The 24,799-nt window shown below is 46.4% G+C and overlaps 1 protein-coding gene across 5 annotated transcripts in view; it reads right to left on the minus strand.

Annotated features, from left to right (window-relative positions):
* The window catches only part of PAPLN (papilin, proteoglycan like sulfated glycoprotein), a 57,674-nt gene that overhangs the window by 4,927 nt on the left and 27,948 nt on the right, over positions 1-24,799 (minus strand). For 4 of the 5 annotated variants that reach the window (XM_088167026.1, XM_088167024.1, XM_088167025.1 and 1 more), the window contains 20 exons: positions 22,701-22,816; positions 21,287-21,347; positions 20,912-21,014; positions 19,913-20,043; positions 19,467-19,590; positions 18,668-18,748; positions 17,522-17,694; positions 16,854-16,977; positions 15,143-15,269; positions 12,171-12,378; positions 10,351-10,527; positions 8,916-9,072; positions 8,186-8,272; positions 7,383-7,683; positions 7,143-7,260; positions 6,348-6,477; positions 4,467-5,118; positions 3,559-3,696; positions 2,046-2,170; positions 1,140-1,278 (listed from right to left, as the gene is read on the minus strand). In XM_088167026.1, the coding sequence (XP_088023152.1) occupies positions 1,140-1,278; positions 2,046-2,170; positions 3,559-3,696; positions 4,467-5,118; positions 6,348-6,477; positions 7,143-7,260; positions 7,383-7,683; positions 8,186-8,272; positions 8,916-9,072; positions 10,351-10,527; positions 12,171-12,378; positions 15,143-15,269; positions 16,854-16,977; positions 17,522-17,694; positions 18,668-18,748; positions 19,467-19,590; positions 19,913-20,043; positions 20,912-21,014; positions 21,287-21,347; positions 22,701-22,816 (3,272 nt within the window). The remainder of the gene's footprint in view (positions 1-1,139; positions 1,279-2,045; positions 2,171-3,558; positions 3,697-4,466; positions 5,119-6,347; positions 6,478-7,142; positions 7,261-7,382; positions 7,684-8,185; positions 8,273-8,915; positions 9,073-10,350; positions 10,528-12,170; positions 12,379-15,142; positions 15,270-16,853; positions 16,978-17,521; positions 17,695-18,667; positions 18,749-19,466; positions 19,591-19,912; positions 20,044-20,911; positions 21,015-21,286; positions 21,348-22,700; positions 22,817-24,799) is intronic. The other variant, XM_088167022.1, reaches the window with a different exon arrangement.

Consider the following 24,799-nt stretch of genomic DNA (forward strand, 5'->3'; position numbering starts at 1 on the left):
CCTGGTTCTTACAGCAACCCTCTGGATAACAGCTGAGGAAGCATTAACAATGTGAACACATGGCAAACAGTAAAAGTCCTAACCAGGGCACTGAGCAAGCTTCCCCTTAGGTGCTTATCTGGCACACAAAAATGAGCCTTTTTAGGGTGTGAAGAGCCTTTTGCAATCACCTGACTGCACACGAGGTCCAGGAGCTGGTTGTCCACTTCATGCAGCAGAAAGGCTGAGGTCATGTCCTCACAACACTCATCTCCTCATGCTCTTTGCTCTTATAACTACAGCTAAACACTGTCATAGAAGGGAGCTAAGCCATGATGTTCCCACAGTTAAATAAAACGTCATCTACCCTACCCCCATTCTATGACCTGAATTCTTGATCTCAAAAAATAAAACCAAAGAGCTTTAATTCAATGAATCACTTATTACTGTTTTAGGGCAGAAGCAGCTAAGGAGATTGCTGCAGAATTCAGCAAATTGGCTGGGTTTTAGATTGTAAACTCAAAAAAAAAGAGAGAGATCATACCATGGCCCTATTTAATCTGGAATCCCAACATGCTGCATTTAAGGCAAAAATAATTTGTCCCCCTTTATTTCTGTGGGGCCTAGGAGCAATAAAAAAAACACACAAGAAACTACAAAACATGCCAGTACATGAGGAGACAGTTTTGGGTCAAACTGGTTTGTTCACAAAATATTTAAAATTAATTAGTAGAGGCTGAAGGAACTGAAGTTTTTTTTTCAATATACATATGTCTATTTTGTGCTAGTTAAGCAGCTCCTACTTGCTTTGCTTTTTTTCAGAACAGGTTTCTCTTTCTGCCTGCAGTAACATGAACAGCTAAGGATGCTGCCTCGAGACTTCTTTTGTTTGAACGCAGCTCCTTTGCTGCCAGCTTCCCCGTGCATCTTTGCTCAGAGTACGCTTCTTTCAAGAGACCCTCAGGGAGGACAGAAGACAGCTTGCAACTGGGATCTTCTCCCATTCCCCTTGTCAGCAGTTCAGTACTGCTTGCTTCCCAACTGTGCCCTGGAACAGCTGACCCAGGACCTCTCCAATCTTTGCCTTTTCTACATGAAGGGATGCCATATGGTTCATCAGCTGGGCACGGTGGACAAACTGTTGCTGCAGGTGAACCTACCTGTATGCGAGCTGCTGCCGCACAGAGGAGCCGGCTGCCGGCACGAGCTGCCTGCCTCTGGATAACCCTCGGTGCTGTGGATTCGCCTGGTGAAGGACCCGACCTCTCTCACCCTCTGCCAGAACAGTGCTCGGGTACTCTATTCAAAACAAAATGCCATGTGTGAATAAAAGGACACTTCTTACTGTGACCTCTTGCGTAGGGTTTCTGTGAGCTTGGGAGAGATTGCTGAACTGGAGCCAAAGAGCCCTTCAGCCATCTGCTTTTTGGCTGACTAGTGCAGCAAACCTGCACTGTCTACTAATGAGAGTCACAGACCTGCAGGCAAGCAATTTTAGACTCCTTCTCCTCTGTCAGTGAACACGTTGCAACATCCCTTAGGCCACAGTGCCTTCTGCCCCATTGCCATTGCTGTGACAAAGCACACTTCAGAGATTGAAGGCTACAGGGTGCCTTTCTGGCCCATCTTTTGAGACTAGTTTTTTTTTTTGGTTTTGTTTTTTTTTTTTTTTTTTGGTTTTGTTTCTGAAATAAGGCACATTTTTCAGAACTGGGAATTATTTGTTACCCAGCAGGACCCGTTTGGCTAAAACACAAAACATAATTGCACCAGCAGTTATGTTTTGGATCAGGAGGCAGCTGATGGCTCTCAGGGAAGAAGACATGCTTGCTGTGCTAGAAACGGGGTGGGTTACAGGCAAAACACAGCTCCACTTATGGGGTGGCACTGCAGGGGAGGAAGTATTTTAGGGCTAAGGCTTTATCATGAGGCAACACTAAAAAAGGCCCTGCTGCCTCTATATCCCTCTTGGCCGCAGAGGAAGTTTGCTCCTGCAGCTGGCTATATTGAGCCTGGTCAGTACCATTAACGAGGAACCCTGAGTTACCTCTCCGGTGACAATTCACCTGTGACCTGCAGCTGGATCTGTCGGCTCTCCGTCCTGCCGTCGGAGGTGCGGCAGGTGTAGGTGCCGGCGTCCTGGGGCTGGACGTGGCTGATGACCAGGGAGCTGTCGGACTGGTAGGTGTGCCTGCAACACGTGCGGGGAGCGCTGCTCTGCCGGCCCGCCCACGGCAACCCGCCGGGCACAGCGGCCGATGCCTCCCAAACCATCCCCAGGGAGTGCCCTCCCCGGCTCAGGGATAAACAAAACCCTGCTGACCCAGCGGGTCGCAGGCAGGGGGAATAACTGCAGCAGAAAGGAGGTCAGGAACAGAGAGGAAAAACTGAGATGGAAAACAGGGAACTGCTTTCAGTAACCCTCTCCCATGCGGAGGCAAACTGCCCTTCCAGGGGGGGAGCTTGAATCCCAGCAGTCAGCTGCAAACAGAAAAGCATAACTGGGCTATTCTTTACTGTGATTTTCATAGCACAAAGGGACTGCCTGGCTCCAGGCTCTTGCTGGAAACACTTCCTAGGAAAAACAGGTTTAAAAGTAGTTTGAAAAAAAGTTGTGCCAGAGATTTCCAGCCAGAGGAGCTCTGGGTTATTAGGCTGCAAGTTTCACCCTCAGCTACTAGCTAAGTGCTGCCCCAAGATGAACCAAAGAGAAGCAATATATTTCTGCATCATTACCCATGTCAGCTTCCACCAATGCCTTCTATCACTGTTATGGGACAGCACTTACTCTGCCCCGTAACTTTAGCCAACACCTCATTACTGGTGCGGAGTGTACCTGTTTCTGCTGTGCACAGAGCAGGTGGACAGTTCATGCTCTTAGATGAATATGAGGGGGGTTCTTTATTTCTTAAAAAAGTGTGCTGGTTGTGGCTGGTATAGTGTTAATTTTCTTCACAGTAGCTGGTATGTGGCTGTGTTTTGGATTTGTGCTGAAAACAGTGTTGATGTTTTCACTACTGCTGAGAAGTGTTTACACCAAGTCAAGGCCTTTTCTGCTTCTTGCCCCACCCACCAGTGGGCTGCGGGTGCAGAAGAAACTGGGAGGGGACACAGCTGGGACAGCTGACCCTGACAGACCACAGGGATATTCCATACCATATGGCATCATGCTCAGCATGTAAAGCTGGGGAAAGGAGGAGGAGCGGGGGGGAGTGATGGCGTTTGTCTTCCCAAGTCACTGTTATGTGGGACGGGGCCCTGCTCTTCTGGAGACAGCTGAACACCTGCCTGCCTGTGGGAAGTGATGAATGAATTCCTTGTTTTGCTTTGCTTGTACCAACGGCTTTTGTTTTATCTTTTAAACTGTCTTTATCTCATTCCATGGATTTTTTCAGTTTTGCCCTTCTGATTCTCTCTCCCATCACACCAGGGGTGAGTAAGCAGCTCTGAGTGAGCAGCAGTGAGTGGGGCTGAGTTGACAGCTGGGGTGAAACCATGACAGTTCTTTTTGGACTGCATATTTGGCACTCTGCCCAGCAAGGAGCCCATCTGCTCTACAATGAAGGGAGCTGAGCTCACCTGTCAGAGGAGACGGGTCGGCTGTTCTTCATCCACTCCACTCTGGAGAGCGAGGACACGCCTGTCTTGCAGACCAGCTGGATGTTTTGTCCCACAACTGCTGTCACTAGAGAGGGCTTGGCTTCCTCCAGGGTTGTTCTGAAAGAGAAAGTGATTCCATTGGCACTTCTGCTGCCCTCCTCACCTCTGTGTTCTCTCATCTGACTCTGGATGAGTTACAACCACAAGGCAAAGCAGGACCAGCTGCCCACTCAGCTTTGAGCAGATGCACTGGGCAACATGGGGAGCCCTCTCCTATATAGCAAAGAATGCTTTGGACAGACTGAATGCTACAATGTGTCCTGGAAGAAAGCCCTCTAACCCCTCTCTTCTGAAGGAGTAAAGTTCAGCTCAGCAGGCAGACACAGATCCAGTGCAGACATGTTTAGATCTAGCTCTACACACACCTGATTTTCAAGATAACACTGGATCTTCACCCAAAGTCTGCATCTTGAAAGTCTTCCCTAAAACAACCCACTGCTGTTCCATGCAGTGCTAGATAAAGGCTCTGAAGTCAGAGAGTTAGCTCAATTTTTTGGTCAGAACAAGAAAACTATCTATGGATTCTCATTTACAGTGTAAGAAGGCCTCCCAGACAGAGACCCCAGGATTCTGCAGTCTTTTCACACATCATAATTCAGTGCTGTCAGAGACCAGGGAGTGTGTGAGGAAAGAGACAGCAGGTAATGCCAGGGCCTGAATAACAGTGACTTGATTTACCAAGGGGCCACATGTGTAGCTAATCCACCACATGGTATTCCCAGTTAGCTGGTCCCAGCTCGGGCAACATTTTCACTCCAGAGAAATCTGCACTGATGCTTCACAATGAGCTGGCAGAACAGGGGGGAGGGGTGGGTGGAAATCATCACCTGTGCAGAGCCTGTGCTGGGAACAAGTCTGCAGACTCCTGGTGCCTAAATCCCTCTGTCACGGAGGCATCTGCTCCTAAAGCTTCACGCCACTGCTTGCCTTCCCGGGGCAGCGCCTGCTGGCCACTGCTGCTCTGCCTGTCCGAGGGCCCAGGCACGGCTGCTTCCCAAGAGTGCAGCTGGCCCAGGCTGTCCAGACTGCTTCGCTGGGTGTCCCAGTGCTGGCTCTCCAGCACACCAGTCCTTGGCAATGCCTCTGGCAGCACGTCTCTCCTCCAGCTGTCCTGCCTGCGGCTGTCCTGCGTGGGGAGTGAAGCCCCAAAGGTTCTTCCTTCTTGGCTGTGACTTGCAGCCTCTCTTGTGGGTGATTGCTGCTGACCCTGGGCACGTCCTGTATGAGAATTGGAGCTAGTCTGCTGGTGTTGCAGGGCTCCTGTGCCAGGAGAGGGTTGGAGCTGCAGATGACCGACTCCCACAGAGCTGTGGCACACTCTCATGCACTCCTCCTCCGAGGCAAAGCTGTTTTTATTGCCATGACAGCCGCCATACCAAAACCGGTTGCACTTGCCAACAACTCCCACGAAGTACCAGCGAGTGGTCCAGTTGGTGCAGGGGCCGTGGGCACTGGGCAGCAGGCACATGACAGGGTATGCTACCAAAAAGAGTGGAACAGAGGGAGAGGTGAGAGTCACAAAGCACAACGGTCCAGGGGCTTCAAGCCACCTACCTAGATGATTTATCTGATGGCCCTGTGGGCAGAGGGCAGGTAGGAAAGTAGGACACCTGGGTGTCCTACCCAGCTGTGCTTTGAAACTGAGAAACTGCTCACACGTTTCTTTTTGTCTCAGTTTTGCCTCTGATGGAAGAACCATCCTCAAAGCCATTTCTGAATCTAGATACTAGACGGATGCTTTATAGCCTTGCTTGGAGAATTATGCAACTGCAAAGCAGGCTCTGGGGCTTCCTCTCTTGCAGGGACACATGGCTGCTATTTGCACATTTTCAGCCCACAAAGCAAGTGGCTTCGACTCAGCTGTGAAGAAGATTTGTGCATTACGGAATACCCCTGCACACTGATATAAAGAGGAGCATGGCCCAAGGTGTCTACAAACCCAGAGCCATGGGTATCACAGCTGCATGCTGACAAACACTGGATGCAGGGCTCTGGCTGCAAGGTGCTTTGCCAAGCTGTGGCTCAGCTGAGAGGATCCAGAGAGCTTTCCCCTTCCCCAAGGCTGCACCACAGGGATGGCCACCAAGCAATCTCTGTGCTGCAGCAGGAGGGCAAGGTGCCTTGCAGCAGCAAGGAGACGGTACAGAGGGTACAGCTGGGCACTAAAGGAGCAGAGATGCTTTTGCCCAGCAGCCCTTGTGTCCTCATAGCACAGCAGGCACTGGATTGAACTTTGCTGGCAGGGGGCATCCATGAGGCCCTGGGCAACCCCTCCTTCCCCATGTAGTTCTCATTCCTCTCCTGTCCACAGGCTGTCTGAAGGCCGAGCACTGTCCTGATTCCTCAGGAGATCTCTACTCCTAAACCTGGGTGACTCATTCGGAGCACTCCAGGTTGCATCACAGTGTCTTCTCAGGGACAAACAATTCCTGAGTAGTCCTACAGGCTGACACAGATCACACAAACACACTTCTGTCCAACTGTCAGCAGAGGACAACAGGAAGTTCTGCAGCAGCTAGCAGAGCAGAATCCTCAGGCTGCTTTTCTACACCCCCTCCAAGTTTCTGCTGCCTTAACCACCAGGTAGAAGTTCTCTTCAGAGATTATTTACTACATTTTACAGAGAGCAGGGCCTCTGCACTGGAAACTTCTATATGCTACTGGACTCTTTTTGTGTTTCTAAACCAATAAGCCGAAGCATCACTTACGGTAGTTGGGCCTATTGAGACATCCTTCCCCTCGAGGACCTGCGGCCGCGGCGACGTTGTCAAAGCAGCAGCCGTACACGGAGCCGCGGCACTCGCCCGAGGGCTGCTGCTGGGACAAGGCTTGGCTTGCCTTGGAGACAGGAATGGAAAGCCAAGAGTTATCCTCACACATGAGGACAGCAGCACATGCAAGGGTTGTGTGCAAGCTGTCAGCTGTTAGAGGCACCACTGTTTGCTGGTTTGCCTCCTAGAGGCTTTTGTCCTGGGAAGGGGTGGGAAACTTGGCTGTCAGCCATGCAGCCAGGGCTGCACTTCTCTGCAAGGCACACGTGAGCAGCCCAGCAGCAGGCCAGTTCTTTTGCTGCCACCAACAAGCATCCCAACCTACAGGAGGGATCACCTCCCCACCTTGAATTAGTCTGCAGAGCGGACAAACAAAAGCAATTCATAGAAGCCATGTTTTTCCCATTTTTTTGTCCTAGAAACTGGGTAGCAATTTTCTGACCAACAGAAATTTGGATTATTCAATCAGCTCTACATAGGATGGCCTTCTACTTCTCAGACACTTCCCCACTACCTGCTCTGTACCCTGCTTGTAGAGGATTACAGGTGGATGCTCCAGACTGAACAGGAGCAAGGTGGGCCAAAGGGCTTGATGCCATGCCTGGAGTATTAGTTCCTCAGCAGTACTGGCAGAGATGAAGCCCAACAGAATCCACAATGTGAGTCAGCAGGGTCAAATCTGAGTCTTCATATCTGATCAACTCCTGAAATGTAAAGAGCTCTTGTACTTACTGCTGGAGTGGTTGCAGTGGGACGATTTTGTCTTGTTTGAATGTCACGGTAATACTGTGGGCATCCAATGTTGTTTGGACCCTGGGCAGCTGATACTCCATCAGGGCAGCAGCCATACCTACAGGCAGAAGAGCTGCAGTAACACCTGACCTGTCCAGTCAACAGGCACGGGCTACAGGATTTAGGAAGCCCCCAAGAAGGGCAATGCCTCCCTGCTCAGGCCTATCTACTTCCAGCTACCTGTTTTGGTGGCAGGTGCTGAAAGGGCAACCTCTCCCCAGAGGGCCTGACGCCGGAGTGTGCCCATCTGGACAGCAGCCATGTGGGCTCTGGTGGCAGTCCTGGGAGCCAGCCCCTGCAGGGGGGTCCTGAGAGAAGCTGAGCCGATGGGAACCTGGCGAGCGGGACTGGGGCTCCCAGCGAACAGGAAACAAACTGATGCTGTGGTCTTCGGTGGATGAAATGTGCTGATTACCTGAGGTACTATGGATCATGGTGTTCCCAAGGAGCATGCTTCCATCATCAGAATCTAGGGAGAGAACTCAAAGTATGCAGGTGAACATGAAAATCTGGTCAGCTTTCCTCCTCTCTGCTCTCTTTCGCCTGCCCAAGGCTACCAGCAGGATTTTTTGCATCACATCTTGTGGCCCACCCTTCCTGATCTGGCTGAGATACTTTGCTCATTGCCTTGACCATTCTTCCCACTATCCCATGAGAAACCACCTGTCACATTGCTGTGATCCCTTCACATTATCCTTTCTTGTTCCTATGATCTGCTTTGGGCATAATTTCTTCCAGCCAGCACTTAAGTCATGCTGACAGAACCTGAGATCCATATGCTGTACAGAGTCTTCTGCATGGATAGAGTAAAATACTGCTCACTGCTAGTGTAAAAGAATCTACATTTTGTCCCTGGCTTCTGGAGTTTCTAGGAGCCCATGAAAAAAATGAGAGAAACGAAGAAAAGAATGATCCCTCTCCCTACCACACCCTATTCCAAGTACCCCATCATCAAACCCCAGATTTAAAAAATTCTTCCAAACCTGGGGCAGGGCTGTTTGGGTTGTAACGTGTCAGCAAGGACTGGCGAGTGACATCATATCCCATAGTGTCCTGCATGCTGGGGACCTCTGCAAAGAGACACATGTACAAAATGGGTGCAGTTACTCCAGCCCTGTGCTGGAATAAAATACAAATTGCAAATACATCCAGCAGTCAGCAGGAGACAAAAGCTGATGAAAATGTTCCCGTTCCTCTTGTGGAATAGCTGCTGAGCAGCAATTGGATTTGATTGGATTGTCAGGACAAGCGACCTACAACAGGCAGGCAGACAAAAGTCAGCATTGCAGCTCTGACACGGAGAATAGACACAGACAAGAAGCAAAATGTTCTGAAGAGCTGTGACTCCTTTAGAGCCAGCCCACAGAGGGATGAGAGCTGGCTATAGTTTTTAGCTACTGAGACTGCCCAAATTACCATCCTTCTGGACTGGGAGTCCTGGGATCAGTCTGCAACACACACTGGATGAGCCATCATAGCATACTGGATTCAAAATGGACACACACCAGTGCTGTTCCCAAGCCTGTTGCATACATTTCAAACAGCACAGGTACTGGGACTCTGAAGATGCTTTATGCACATAGCCTTGGCAAACTCACAGGATGGAGACAGGCAGGTAAAAAGCTGAGAACATAAGCTGATGCAGAGCTGCGAATTTCTACTCCTAAGCAAAAGCATGTTGGGAAAAGCTGGGTGTGCAGCAATAGCACTCACGCTGTGGCAGGTAGCAGGGCTGTGTGTTGCAGCTACCCAGGGTGGCTGGTTTCTGTGGCTGGATGGCTTTGCATGTCTCAGGACTGTAGAATTTGGAGTCGCCATCAGCGCAGATGACCTGGCGTGTCCGGATGCCTGAATCGCAGCTCTTGGAACACTTGGGCACAGAGACAAGGCAGTGAGCAGGCAGCAAAGGCTGAATGCAGAAACCCCACAGATCAGAAGTAGGGAACAGCTGCATGATTAACTGCAGGCTGAGCACAGCTTCTTCCACCAAGACAAAGCAAACAATATTTCAGCTGGAATCATCTGAACAATTAGAAAACCATACTTTAAACTATTTTACTAGATGTTCCACCCAGCCCTGAAGCATTAGGCTCTGTGCCACACTCAGCCTGTAACATCCAGATGAGCTGCTGTTACCTACAGTGGTGTGTCAGGGAGCTGGAGAGAACCATTTCAGCCTGAAGGAATAAAGGCACTTCAGTTCTCTGGGGATCCACCAGCTGTGAGTGGGTCAGTTTGCATTCAAGAACAACAAATTACAACTGGAAAGCAAACAAGTGGCTTTCTTGTAAGCAGCTAACTGGAGTTTCCCTCACTGGAAGCTGTGCATGAGAGGGAGCAGTATCTCAGAGGAGGGAATAGCATGAGGTGTCTGTGCAACCCACACAGCTCATGGCAACCTCTATAAACATTAGGAGAGTATTTCTCTCTAATTCAGAGAGGCAGATGGGAGACCTTCTGACATCACAAAGTTAGGAGAAAAATCAGATTAAGATATGAAACTTCTTTAGCTGTAACTAAAACTTAGCCCACATCTCATGAAGAAGATGTAAGCTCAGAACAAGCTGGTCTGGCTAGCACAGAAGTGAAAAAGGGTGTTTGGAAGTCACCTGATGGATTGGATCTACCTGTATCTCTACTCCCTGACACTTTTCCCAGGTTGAAGACAGTCTGGCTTCCACCACAAAGACAAGATTAATCCATCTGAAGATCAGTTTATCTGAATAATCACAAAAATGTACTTCAAAGCATATCACCAAGTGCAATGACCAGTCCTGAAGCCTAGAGCTCTAAGCCACACTTGGCCAGAGAGCTGTTCTGCTGATTGTAGCAGTGGAGCAAAGAATTGGGAATAAGCATTAAGAGTGGATTGTTTCAGCTTATTGGCTGCATTTTGCCACTGTCACTGAAACGATAATCTCTCCTCAGAAGGATTTGTTTTTGTAGCAGCTGCACACAAGGCAGGCATCAGATTAACTGGAGCATTACTAGTGCCAGTTACAACCCAACTGTGAGCCAAGGGGCTGGTAATGAAGGAGTCCTTGCTCCCAGCCTCAGCCAACCTGCAGACTGCACAGATGAAAACTTGTTTGTGAGGAGCAAAGCAGTACAATCAGTAATTTCCGAGCCATGACAGTGAGGTGCTCACCAGACCCCAGTCTCCAACGTGCCAGCCAATTTCCTGGATGCAGTTCTCCTTAAGGCAGGGCTGGGTGGCTGATGGCTTTGGCTCCATTAGACAAGCGAAGTCCTGAGCCTGGGAGCCCTGCTGCGTCCTGCAGGTGACAGTCCGGGTCTGCACTCCTTCCCCACAGCTGGCTGAGCACTGCAGAAAGGGGCCCAACAATTACAAAGAAGCCCACCCAGTTCCAGGCTGGGCTCCCTATCATTAGAGCAGAGCTCCATTTTGAGACTGCCTGAAACAACCAGCTATCATTGAAATAATTTTCTGGGGTGGGAGTTAGCAGAGTAGCTGTTTATGATGTAGAGGAGAGAAAAAGGCATCAGAACATAGGATAAGGTCTGGGAGATCTGAAGCTTACTGTATGATTTTAGCCTATTCATATAATTACTCTTGATCTCTCCCCAGAGGAGATGTGGAGGATGAATTCAGAAAACTATAAACACTGCAGAATACATTGAGAACAAAACATGGTAGAAAATATCTGGAAAGTCATGTTATTTACATCTGATTAAAACCAATGCAAGGTAAAGAATTTTAGGGAAGGTAAAAGGTTAGGTTCTTAAACTGCTCATGTCTTTTGCTTGAAGACTTTGTGCTCTATTTTTACAGCATGGAGCTGTGACAACTTCTATACTAGTAACTAGTTTGTGACATTTTCAATGCCCTCTTAAATTCACAGTGGTGTTTCCTGGAATCCAACATACTTCTATATGAATTACCAAGGTGTCTTACAGAGAGCATTAACTTGGGGACAGTCTGAGTCATTTCAGATGAGCTTCCCAGCTGAGTTTCAGCCATTAATTTAGCAGAGTAACCTTTCAACTCTGAGAGTACACAAAACACAGTTGCTTCTGAGAACCCCGGAATGAATCACTCAGGCATCAGTTTATAAGAACACGACCCTTGGTGCCTTCCCCAAATAGTGCTCTTATTCCACAACCTCAAAGTCACATCTCACAAGGTGGGAGGAAAGAGGGGGTGGAAGGGCTTTCCAGTTGAGGTCATCATGCCTCAAAATTGCATTTTGTGCTGTTGTGAAACTCAGACAGGCTAAGTACAACCACAGAATTGCAAATCAAATGTTGTAAGCGTGCATGTACTTCTAATAGAGGAAAATTCATTTGTACTTTAGGACTGAGTAGACATTCCCTTTACTTTCTAAGCCCTTGGAATGTAAGATGCTTTCTAAAAGCCTGTCTGGCTGCACTGAGCACACACAGTTTAAGCTGTTCCACTCCTGCAGATATAAATGCACACAACCATCAAAAATGCACCACATGGCTGTGTTTGGAGAAGCTCTGTGCAGACACACAGCAAACAGCAGGTCACCAGTGTTTCCAGAGTACTGCTGTCCTGGGGTGGTGATGCAAGGCAGCAAAATACATGGAAATAAGCAGCAGAGGCAGAAGCCATGAGCTCCTGTTTCACAGAGGAGGGTGTGCTACTGCACATCCCCAGCTGACGCTCTGCCTTCACCAGGCCTTGCTCAGAAACCAAGCCAGTGCCAGGTGTGGGGGGGGGTCTGATAAAAACACAGCAGTGGAGAAAGGATTGGCAGACCAGAGAAGAGAGAACATGCAATTAGAAGAGCAGAGGTGCAGAGGCATGCACAGGTTTGAGGAACAGGGATGTGTTCATAGGAGGGCTGCACAGACAAATTCTACACCTCTGCACACCACCTGTCCAGGGACACACGCTTTTTGTAGCCTGGCTCTTTCTCCCTAAGCGTTGGCAGATCCTCCTCCATAGGTGCCAGGAGGGTGTTACCTGCCCAGGGCACTGACCTGGGACCATGGCCCCGTGCTCCAGGTGGCACACTGCCGGACGTTGCAGGGCTGGCTGCGGCGCGGCTGCTGGGCGAAGGCCATGCACTCGGCGTCATCCACCACCCCCTGCCAGCTCTGCCCGTCAAACACCACGCAGTACACGGAGCGAGACTGGGTGCCCCCGCCACAGGTGGCTGAGCAGGGTCCCCACTCTCCCGTTTTCCACCTGCAGGTCACAGAATCAAGCACAAAAAAAAAAAAAAAAAATAAGCCCAGCCAACCTGCCCGGAGGCACAGAACAGTCAGTGCCACATCCTGTAGAAATCAGAGGGATGACGTCCCTTTGCAGAATAGAATCAGAGGCAAGTTCCCATTTGACCAAGCGTGCCCAGCTTAATTGGCAATGCAGAGCATTAGTCCTACTCCAGAGACATATCCCCAGCTACAAAACACTTGTTTCTCTGGAAATGTAGAGCTCTCCCAGAACAGGAAGATCTCTCTCCGTGGCTTTTGGTTTCCTGATGTCTGCAAAAATGTCATGCCTAGAATACAACATCAAAAAAAGGAAAGAAAAAGCTCAAAGGAAACAATTCAGATCAGCTAAAAGAAAAGCTACCACAACAGCCTAATCCACACATTACACTCCAGACATTATCAGAAACAGTAAAACCAAGCCAAGTCCTTACTTTGCCCACAAACCATACCAGACACTCTCAGAAGTGCTTAACTTTTCACTGACAGCCAGTAGAAAGCTGGTTTATTCCTCCCATCAGTCAAATACTCTAACTGCAGAACACATACAAAAAGCCCACAAAAATGTAAATAGATTTTTTCTTGTCTTTGGTTGTTGAAGCTGCTGCAGAAATTATACACCCTTGCTAACAAGGGGAATGTCCACAAAACAATCTGTCTAGATACTAAAATCTCTGCCCATGCCTAGTCCAGCTTCTCAGAGATAGCTGGGTAGTTGGAAGCACACCTTGCATAGCCTGGCTTCAGGGACAATGTCAAGTTTCATCTCCAAATCCAGCATGCAGTGCAGTCCAAAGGCAGTGATTGTAGAGGGGGAACATCATGGTGATCTGCTTGCCAGCTGCTATGTCCCCTTGCAGCCAGGTAAGGCCCAGCCAGGGAGTGAAAGCAGTTCATGTTTTTCTCACCCAGCATTCCAGCTACATCCCTAACCTGGCCCTTTCCACCCCTTAACAGAATTTCAGCCAGCCAATTCACATTCACATCCTAACAGGATTCCATAGTAGACTCTGCCAGGGTCAGCTCCTAAACACACCCTTCTTTGTTGCTAAAGATGCACATGTCAGCCCAAAACTGAATGGCCTTCACTATAAAATGTTTCCTTTGGAAAAGGAACAAATACATTCAGTAGAAGCCATTTACAATGGTGTGGCTGCAGGGCTTATAATAAATTATTCATCAATTTTTCTCAAAAGCTCCAATGGGAATAACGCCCCCCTAACTACTGTATTCTACCTGCTGTAAAGCAAATGTACAGCTTTGGAAAGGCTGTATCAACCAGATGGGATCATCTACAGCTTCCTTCAATTGCGAGTCAAGACTTCTCTGACACTGTTTAATTTCCTTTTTAAGACAAGGTCAACCATAAGGCTGGGACCTTCATCAGAGGGCAAAAATTGCCAGTCCTAAGCTATTAGGAGCTTGCTGTGGGACAACGGTTTTGCTTTTGATACTTTTAACTTCTAATATCTCAGTGTACATTATTGTATCTGTCACATCCTTGTACTCTTCACACCTTACAGGCTCTTTTCTGCCTGCTAGGGCCCATACCTAAAAATAAGAGCTTTTAAGAAACTTTTTCTATGCCACATTGGCCAATGTTACAATTGCCCAAATGATCATGCTCTCTTTTCATTTACGCTCTTTTATTAATCTTGATAAGTAAATAATAAAAAAAAATCTTCCAGGACTTCTTTACCCTGTTTCCAGAGAAAACGTGAGAACAAGCAGCCAGAAGCCTTGAAGAAATCATCCCCTTTCAGCCCCCTAAGAATCAAGTTACCAGAGGCACGTGCAGCTACCTAAGCAAAGCTGCCAGCCAGCACCCTCCACCATCATTTTCACTGGCAAGCATCAAAAGCAAAGCACACCACTTCTATCACCAGTGCCAAAGAGGAAAGCCCCCATGGACTTCAGTGGACAACTAGGTGGAGAGCAGAAGACAGCAAGCTGCTTTCCTGTGCTTTCTGTAACTTCCTTCTCCTTGTTACCTCTTCCTCTGAGAGCTCCATGCGCCGCTGTAACTCCAGGCGTGCGGCAGGTAGATGTAAGAAGTCCTTTATATACAGAACAAAGGTTTTAAAGAACTTAAAACAAGTAGCTACAGGCTAACTTGTATTCAGAAATGCTCCCAGGTGCCCTCTCATGCACACTGGTACTCTCAGAGGCCTCTACTGGTACACAGATACACAGCTAATGCTCATGTTACAGCTCTGGATGCCCAGTAAGAGCCAAGTGAAACCAGCTGTATGGGGCAAGGTGGAAATGGCTGGGTAAAGAGGTTTGAAAATGCTGGAGAATGAAAAAACTCCAGGATTCATCCCTGTCTAAGATAACAGACACTGGGAATACAGAAATGACATAAAATGACACCAGCACAGACCTTCTATTCTGTCTTTGTAGGCTCCAGCTCAAGAGAAGAAAAACCAGAGAATCTGTTTCATATCTCCTACATGGTCTAGACAACTGTCTTCCACAACCCTATTTTGGAAGGCAAATTCAATTGTCTATAAAATGAATACAGGATGTATTAAGCCCTTTCCTTGTACAAACAGAAATGTTCATGACTCATCCCTGTGTTATCATCCCAATCTTTTGTCTTTGGCTTTCTCTTAGAAGTGAAGCACCTCCTTGGAGAGAGCCATGCTGGAGGGCAGAAGTGGGAGGGTCACTTTTTTCTTGGTTCCAAAAGCACCCCAGGAAGAAGTCAGACCCCAGAAGAAGGAAGGAAATGGTACCGTTTTGTCTGGGGACAAGGCTGATGGCCACACGTCCGGTTGTTGTCTGGTTGTGGTTTGTTCCTGCACATATAGTCTGGATAAATTTCATTGTCTATAGTGCAAAACACCAAGCGGGATTGGAAACCTAGGGGACAAGCAGGAGAGTATCTAATCAACACAAGCTAGCCAGGGCCAGGTTAGCAATGCACTGGGGTTGGCTAGACAAGTTTCTAAAGTTGTGTGGAATCCAGACCTGCCCCTGCCATTCTGGAGAAGAGACAGATGCAGGTCTCTGTCTCTCATTATATGGACAAACGATGCCTTCCCACACTATAGGAGTCTACTGGAAGAGCAAGGGAGACAGTAGTTCTGTGTAGCTGAGGGGAATTTTACTGTTATAATATGAATCGAGACTCACAAGGGGAGTGCTCTACCTGACCTGTAAGCTGCTCATGAAGGAGCCCTGCAAGTTGTGTGCAGTGTACAGCAGAACTGGGGATCCCCTGTTAGACTCAAAAGGCCAGTCTCATGAGGACTGGATATGGGGAGTAAAACTTGCAACTCTTCATGTTTCCTAAAGGGTATGAGTGCCCATGCAAAAACAATTTTAGCACCTACAGTCATAACATGGCTAAAGCTGCCAAAATGGCCATTAACACAGAAGCCCAGAAGAGGCTGAGAAGAACTCTATATACTATACTATACTATACTATACTATACTATACTATACTATACTATACTATTCAGCTGGAGAAGGCTTTTTTGTTTCTTTGAATTAAGTTTTTGGATTTGTTTTTCTTTTAAGCTTAAAATCCATAATGTTGCTCATGGAGGAATCTGTAAACTGAATATGCTGGTGATGCCTAAAGAGCCTGACCTGTAACAGAGGCTAGACAGAGTTAAACAAATAAAGTAGGTATTTATTAAAAGGATTTCAAAGGGTACACCTTGGGCAGTACCTGAGCTCAGCTGTGGCTCTACCCAAGATGGATGACTAGTCACGAGTTTTCACACCTTTATAAGTTTTGGTCCATTTACATATTGGGGTTAATTGTCCAATTACAGCTCCAGGTTATGAAGTCCCATCCTCTCAGATTTCTCTCCTCAAATTGGCTGTTGTTTATACTTTTTGGGCCTGAAGCTGCAATGGTGTGCTTGGTTCTCAGGCTGGAAAAGGATTGTTTTGTCTATCTAAACTGTGAAGAGAACTTGCTAACACTCTATATGAAGTTCAGAGTCACACACCAATGCACTACAGAATCTGAAAAATATGAAAGCTAAAACTTAAGGCATTAATAGGACACCCCAGGAGATCTGACAGTCCTCTTGGCTAGAGGGAATTTTCCAGGCTGTGGCAGGGAAGAATGATGTGATTCACTGATATAGGCCAGGTCTCTCTGGAGAGGACCTCTCAAGTGGTTGAAAATACTATGAAGACCCAAAGCGAGTCAAAACAAACGCTATCTATGAAGATTCTTAACAGGTCCTAGTAATAATCTGAGCACTAGGGAATGGAAAATAAGAACAAGGCATGGGGCACAGTTCTGTTGTGACTCCATGCATAACCCTCCCTTGACAAAACCTTAGCAACACCCTGCAGATCCCAGTGCTGCCTTCAGCAGGAGACTGCTGGGAAGCTGCTGCAGAGGGCAGCACACTGTCACACTGCCTGCAGGGTGTGGATACAAGCCCCACACTAGCCACCACGGTTCAGGTCTTCTCCCCTTACCTCCTCCACATTCGGAGCTGCACTCGCTCCAGGAACTGTAGCTCCAGCTGTAACCCGAGGCCTGTCCTTGCACGGGCAGGTAATATTCATATTGAACCCCCGTGTTTGGCTCCTGGCTGATGAGCTGCAAAAGCATGGGAGGAAATCAGGGAAATTACACTTTTCCTCTTCACAGAATTTCCCCACCATGTCTGAGGGTTCAAGCTGACTTGCACCCCTCCCATTCAAGAAGCACCAATTCTCTGCACTGGATTTTCTCCTTGCCTTCCATCACATTCTGGAGAGCATTATTTTTCAGAGAAGGGTACATTCATCCCTCTTGGCTTTAAAAGATCCAGCTGCTCCTATCACAGCAAGTACATTTCCTGCTCTACAGCACAGTGTAACAAGCAGTGCCCTGGAGCCTGTCCCTGCCCCAGCACCATTTGGTGCTGACTCTTGCCTCCCTTAAAGTCAGTGCCCAAAGGAATAGGCAGAAAACCAACATCGAGCCTTGCACTGCTCATTTCTGGGCAATAGAACCAGAGCAGCAATAAGTGCTATTTCTGCAGTCTACCTTGAAGGCCCACAGCCTTGTAAGATTCCTGGGGGCTCCATCACATCTCCAGTTTTTCCCAGCGTACTCCCACCATGAGATCAGAGTGTCAGGGGAAGGCACAGCCTCTCACCTCAATGACGAGGGGTTCTGTGGTAGGACCCCGGGCATGGAGGAGCTCTGGGGCCACATCCCCCTCGGAGCCACGGTCATAGTGCAGCACCGTGCTGGCCACCTGCAGCGCCCGGCTGAAGTCAATTGTCCAGTGCCCGTTCAGGTAATACTCCCCTCGCACGTTCTTGACAGCTGGACAAACACACATGCCAGAGAAAGGATCATAAGAACTCCGCAAGGTTGCTCCTGCTTCCACTCAGTGCTATGTCACAAGCAAATGAGGGTGACCATCATCCTCCATCAATGCTGTCCTTGCCATATGGCTTTTTTAGCAGAAGCTGCTCCACATTCAAACAATGGTTCTTGCCAGCTTTGCTGCAGATCAAGCACTTTTTTGCTGCACAGCCACAGCCTCCAGCATACTCCTGCCCTGCCTCTGCATTCCCCACTGTTAGTAGCTGAAGCACAGCCAATGTCAGCCTCTGTCCTGCTTGCCATTAAGATGTGGGATTCACACTCCACTGCCTTTATACCACTATCTGGTTCATCAGATACTCTATTCAGAAAGCAAGATGTGTGCTGAATCCAGTTTTCTACGAAGGAGAACATCACGAGACTGATTTGTCCTAAGCATTGAGTGATGGAACACTCAGAAAGCAGAAGAGGGTTTGCTTTCTCCACTGGAATTTCCTCAGTCCTGCCCAGAAAACTAGGCAAGGCCTTTTTTCCTTCGTTTTTCCCTCTCTGCAGAATGACTAGAGTTTTAGGCTGTACAAATGCCCCAAAAAAATCTATGGACAAAAGAAGTTCACAGCAAACTTCTAGATGGCAGGAATAGGTAGGGTTTGCATTCACCAAACAGAACTCATAGCCAAATTTGGCTAGATCAGCTAGATTCCTTGTAAGTTACAGGCAGGAAGTCTCAATGTGGTTTGGCTATTTTTATTCCCCACCCAACAGCAAGATCTCCACAGGACACAAAATGAAGTAAATGTGAAGCCCAGAGCTGTGCATCACTCACATTTCAAGGATACTCAATATTCAGATCCTGATATTCAGTTTTTCACTCTGCCATATCAAAGTAAATCCATACCTTAAAACCAGATTTTAGCATAATGGCTGGAATCCATATGGACTGATACACAGATTCTGACATCAATCATACCTAGAAAGTTCCTGCTGGGCTTAACCTCCTTAATTTGGATGCTTGTGGCTCCCATAGGGATAATAAAGATTTGATTGTAACCTGAAAAAAAAAGGATTATTCAATATCTGACTGTGGGTGCCATACAGCCACTCTTCTGTGCCTCGTGGTTTCATTTGTGCCTGAATAACTAGATGAGCTTTTAGATGGTGACATGAAGCATTTCCATCATCGCTTTAACTGCATGCTGAATAACCTCTCCCTACATTATTCACAGATCAATCCACATGCAAAAAATTCCAATGACACCTCAGAAAAGTCAATTTTCTAATTTTGAAATCTGTGGAATTTCAGCAAGAATCATATTGGAGCTCAACATGAAGAGATGTGACCACAAGTGTGGTTGACGTCTTGAAATTTTTCAAAATTGGCCAAATGCAGAAGATGCAGTCCCATTTCTAGCATTCCCTGCACATATCCTGGTGGAGCTATGAAGACACTGGACAGCCTCACAAAGGCAGTGTATGGTGATGTGTTTATTGTGCATTTGTAGCACCTGCTGGAGAGGGAGTGGGGAAAAACATTGGCATCATGGCAAGTACTCCAGCATGGACACAGATTAAGGAAGTGATTCCCAGGATAAGGCCAAGAGTACCTTTTCTGATGCTAAGGCCACACACTGCACAGATATTTCAAGTGAACATCAAAGCATGTCTATAACAATCATGTGTGCAGGTGTCCCCACCAGCCCTTGTAGCAGTTGAATTTTGGTTTAACTCTCTCCTTCTCACCTGCCCAAACTACCTAAGATCATTTGTACCTTTAGGGAGGCTGGCCACATCAAAAGTTCCCTTCACACCATAGCAGGTGCTGCCATCTCCTCCACACTGCAGACACTTGTCCTCCTTCTTGGCAGATTCCAGCATATTATCACAGCCAACAGCCTGTCAGAGCACGGGAACATTAATAGGAATAAGCTGTGATGACAGAGGGGGTAAAAAAAAGCCAAATGCTGGACAGATCTATTGAGAAAGCCTGAATCTAGGGAGTCTGGAAAGTCAGGGTAGGGCAGAGAAAACAACAAAGCTGTTATCTACTATTTCACATCAAGAGACAGATAAATGCTGTCCACATGCTCCTCAGCACCTCGAAACTGAGTGATTCACCTTTTCTGATGCTATTATGAAAGGTCAAGTAGAACAAAGAGAGACAACAAAAAGATTTACAGAGCCAATGACGAATGAAGGAAGCACCAAGATGACTAACCTGACAGACTCCCTCTACACAAATATCTCGCTTGCCAGGTTCACAGTTAGTCCCATCTACCACTGCTTCCTTGTGCCTGTAGTAGAAGTTTTCTCCCTTGGGAATACAGTTTAACTCACATTTATTAGGTGCTGGCAGGAGAGAAAAAAAAAACCATTGTATAATAGCTTGATACTGCATCAGGAGCCTAGTTCTAGATCACAGGAACAGAAACAGAGGGGTCTACTGATATTAAGTGGCAGATATTGAATGAATTTCTGGGTCACAAAGTGCTGGAGGCTGGAAAAATACCCTAGTAAAATCTCACTGTATGCAAATATTTCCTCAGGGGACATTGGTCTAAGTGGATATTTGATTATTCCTTAGTAGGATTGCTCTTATACTCCTTTGGAGTATAGGGCTTTCTAGAATGAGAACAAGAGCTGATACAGAACTGCTATTTTAAAAACCAAAAAACCCTTCAAATCCATCTTAAAATCCCTCATAATTTGTTAACCAACTGTGAATGATACCATATGAAAGCTCAGAGCATGGACCCCTGGTTCCCACACCTGCCTTCTGAGCTGATTGCCCAAGAAAGCATGGGCAGATTAAATAGATGTCATATTTTCTGAAGCAGTCATTAATTACATATATTTGCTTCTCTTGTGCCCTGCTAATATTCTTCTGACAGCATTGGAAAATACAGCAGAACTTCTGCTCCTCTAATACTCGGAACCCAGCTGCAACCAGTTCCGGATTTCCTTGAGCAATGTTTCTGAAGGAATGGCTGTTATAGGAGACAAGTAGGTATTGCTGCAATGCTGTCTCTTGGCCCAATGCATCCAGTGTCTTCAGGACAGCAATGCTTTGCTGCTGGCAAAAGGATTTTTTTCCATGCCCCCCACTCCAACTAAGGAAGTACTCTACAAGGATACTACAGTAAAAAACATTGCAGTCACTTCAAAACATATTGTTGATAGGTAGCAATGAAGCACAACACCACATGTTTATCATTACCTCCATAATATGGAAGCCACTTATATTTCTTGCCTTGGAATTCTGTCCCATCAAACTCTGCACACTGCTCTGCCCGGAAATCCCGGGAGCCTTCCGGGCAGTTCTGTTTGGAAAAGAAAAGGTTTGTATCGGAGTATTAGAAAAAAGGAGGAAAATAAAGTATACAATAAAAAATTGGGATTTATTCTTATTCCTCCTCTTTAAATTGGAGCATAATTTCAATATACTTTTGAACAGATACTGTTAATGAACTGCATCGACCAGTGACATCAGAGAAACAGGAACTAACAATCACGTCTTATTTCTGAACAAGAATGATGTTTGTCTGGGGAAAGGGAGCAACAAGCAAGAAAAACTAAAACCAGAGCACTATACCTGGACATTACATGATCTATAGCTTCGTGTTGGTCCAACACAACTGGAAGGACCTTCTGTCCTGGAAGACAGAAAAAATACATGGAGCTCTCTGAAGAATACACGTGCAAAAAGTAATCTCATGGCAGACGTTACAAATCACCTTCACAGCAAGCATATCATCCTCACAGAGTTCCCACAATAACTAAAATGCACTTCTTCACAACAAAAGCAAGCTGGCATTTTCTAGTGGTATTTTATGCTGTAGTTTGTGTTCTGGCATGAATGAGACACACACCATGAACAACTGTAGCACAGCTCTTCAGGGTCATGTTTCAACTAAATAATGGAAGCTGAGATTTCAGTCCATCATCCACCAGCAAAGGGTTGAGATGTCCATACAAGAGAGAGAGACATGCTATGAGCAGCACGAGAATAGTGGCCAATTCAGAATATCTTTGTCCATAATTTATCTTGATTTTTTTGTGCACAATAGATCCCTTATTAGGAAGAGCTAAACAAGCCTATGGAAAGTGTGCAACATCCTTAGTCCAGTCAAATGACCCCAGCTGAGAATTATGGAGAGAAACAATTATGGAGGAAATTGATCTAAAAAGGCAATCAGTGTCTAATATCTCAGTGTTCCTAAAATGGAGAGACAGGCCTCCAGAGATTCTGGCAGGTATAAACCATAATGGACAGTCTTCAAAAGAGACCTTTCTTTATTCTGTGTGGGAAGCAGCAGCTTCATAACTCTGGCTTCTTCTATTACAAAACCTCCTCTCATTCCTCTAAACAGAGAAAGGCTGTTTATTTCAGGATATTATTGATAGTCTGGCTCTTTTTTTCCTCCTTTGCTTTATTTTCATTCACAACAGGATCTCTAAGGTCCACCATTCCCAACAGGTACAGAACAAATCATCATCCTCATTAGGATGCAGCTAACCCAGCTGCAAATGAGGTGGCACAGCACTAACACTGCTTGAGCCAAATTCACTCTTTCATTTCTTCTGGGGCAATTTACCATCCTGGGAATCATAAACCCCAGGAAACCTCAGCACTGCCACCAGCTCTCAGGAGAGAAACCAACTGCTCTGGCCTGTTTTCCATCTCCCTCAGGGCTTGCCACACTAGACCTGATTGAGCAGCTGCTACCGTGCCAATCCCCTGATTGCACAGCCTCAAATCTCACAGAGAAATTGCTGTGCTCTATCACAGGAGCCAAAGCAGGCACGTGTTGAAGAGGGCACTACTCAAAAACAGCAGTGACAAGACTGAAACTGAGGTTCATCTCAAAGTGGGCTCAGTCCCCTGGGATCAAACACAAAGACATTTTTTTTCTGGATGTATGTTGGAACATAATTGCAGGAGCTCAGTAACAGTACAACACATTTAAAGAAAAGAAAAGGGGAAAAAAAAAGAGGTTAGGCCTCACCTTTGGGAATAGCAGCGCCGTTGCTGAAAGCTGACTCCACCGCCACAGCTGCGACTGCACTTGCTCCATTCACTCCAGCTCCCCCAGACACCAACCTGCCGTTTCATCCTGAGGCCCTGGCAATGAAAAACCCCACAGACATAGCAAAAAGACATGGCAACACAGGGAAAAAAAATAAAAAGAAGCAGAGGTCCTATGTGCTCTCTTACAAAAAAAGGCTGTCTTGCTGTGCTGTATTTCTAACGTGAAAAGTGGCACACAGTAATACATCAGAAGGATCAGGTCTCTGGTATCTAGGAGTATTAGCTTGCCGAAGCCATACAGCACATCCAGCGTCATGATCTCTCTTAACTGCTACTGTTTGTCTATTCACAGAATTTCAGCACTTTTGAATAACGATCTAAAAGAGGATAACATCTTCATCTCAGCAAGACAGCAAAGGCAAATCATTACTTCAGGGACTTTGAGCACTGTCACTCCACATCAGATCAATAGAGCCACTTAAACCCAAATCCTTGGCTCTAAGTCCAATACTTAAGAGAAGTAAAGGAAGCAGAAAAAAAATATCCCCAGAACATACTTTTTACTGCAACAGAATTCCCTATATGGACCTTTCTTCCCCTTACCCAACTGTCTCCAACGATAATGGCAGGTCTGTGCCATCATTAGCAAAACCTTTATTAATTTTGTATTTAGAAAGTCAGATACGGACATTTTGAGAAATAACCATTATAATATAGACAAAAATTTACAAGTGTGATGGAACCGACCAAAATACATTGTCTTGGAAATATATGAAATATCATATTTTCAGAAAAAGAGGCCTTCTGCTGCTGATGGGATCCACATACAGCAGGACAGTGAGAAGAATGACAATATCTTAAGGAAAAAAAATTAATATTTGCAAGATGCAATAGGATTAATGCTGCTTGAAAAGAGAAGGTAAGTGCAGGGTTACGTGGTGAGTGACACTGTAAAAACAGGGTTAGTTGTGCAGCTGCACCTGTAGGGCAGTTTATGTACACAGTTGTAACACTGAGAAGGCAGTGCAGGCCGTTTGGGCACTGAGACATTTACTGTAGTGAAGAGTGGGCAGGCCGAGAAAAAAAAAGGTAAAAAAATTAATGTGATGTAATCTAACTTGCCTCCATATACAAACATCCAAGCCTCTGCTAGAAATAGGAGCTAGTCTAATAAATCATCCAGTGAGTCTAACTCAGGCAAGATGCATGGGTTAATCCTCTCTTGTAATTTAGACAGGTTTTATGGTTTTCCACACACACTCTCTGCCTTACTGTATGTCCAAGTTACAGTCTTGTTTCTTTACTTAACCCTCTTTTAAGGAATAATTCCCTGCTGCTGGAAGAGCAACAGTCAGAAATATTAGCCAATCATATATATCCAAATTATCCATAACTATCTAGCTGCAGAGTCACCCCAAATTATTACCTATTCTTCTCTAATGTGAAATACTTTCTTCCTAGCCCAGCTACTTACTTTTCTTCACACAAATCCTGTGCAATTTTTCTAATACCTCTGGTTCAGACTAACTCTGTTTGCCTCTGCCCTTTTCGCTCAGTGGCACTGCCCAGGTTACAGCCTCTTCTACATGACTCCTGTTGGCCAAGTCAACATCTCCCTGACCCTGTGCCAAACCCTTCTCCCACTCTTTCACTCCACATATTCAGATCTGTTTGTCTTCTGCATTCTCATTTGCCTTTCTGGGCATAATCCCAACAATAGAGTTTTAGCTTTCTGCAAGGTTTTTTTCAGCAATCTTATTTTCCCAAGTTTTTCTTTCAGACACTTAATTCCTCTCCCTATAATCCCTCCTCCCTTACTCTCAAAAGAATAAAATATGCTACCACTCTGTTTCTCGGCAGTCTTATTCCTCTGTATCAACTGACTGATTTAGGTGCAGTATTAGCTCACCCTGGAAACAAGGGACCTTTCAGTCAGCATAAGGGAGAAGGAAACATGTAGATAAAAATCCAAAGGAAGAGCATTTGAAAGTCAGATTACTGGAAGGCAATTAGGATAGAAAGCCCTTCCTTGACACACACACACCACCCTGATAAATATTCCAATATCCCTCCTAC

This window comes from Sturnus vulgaris, chromosome 6 (genome assembly GCF_052056855.1).
Source record: "Sturnus vulgaris isolate bStuVul1 chromosome 6, bStuVul1.hap1, whole genome shotgun sequence".
Taxonomy (NCBI): Eukaryota; Metazoa; Chordata; class Aves; order Passeriformes; family Sturnidae; genus Sturnus; species Sturnus vulgaris.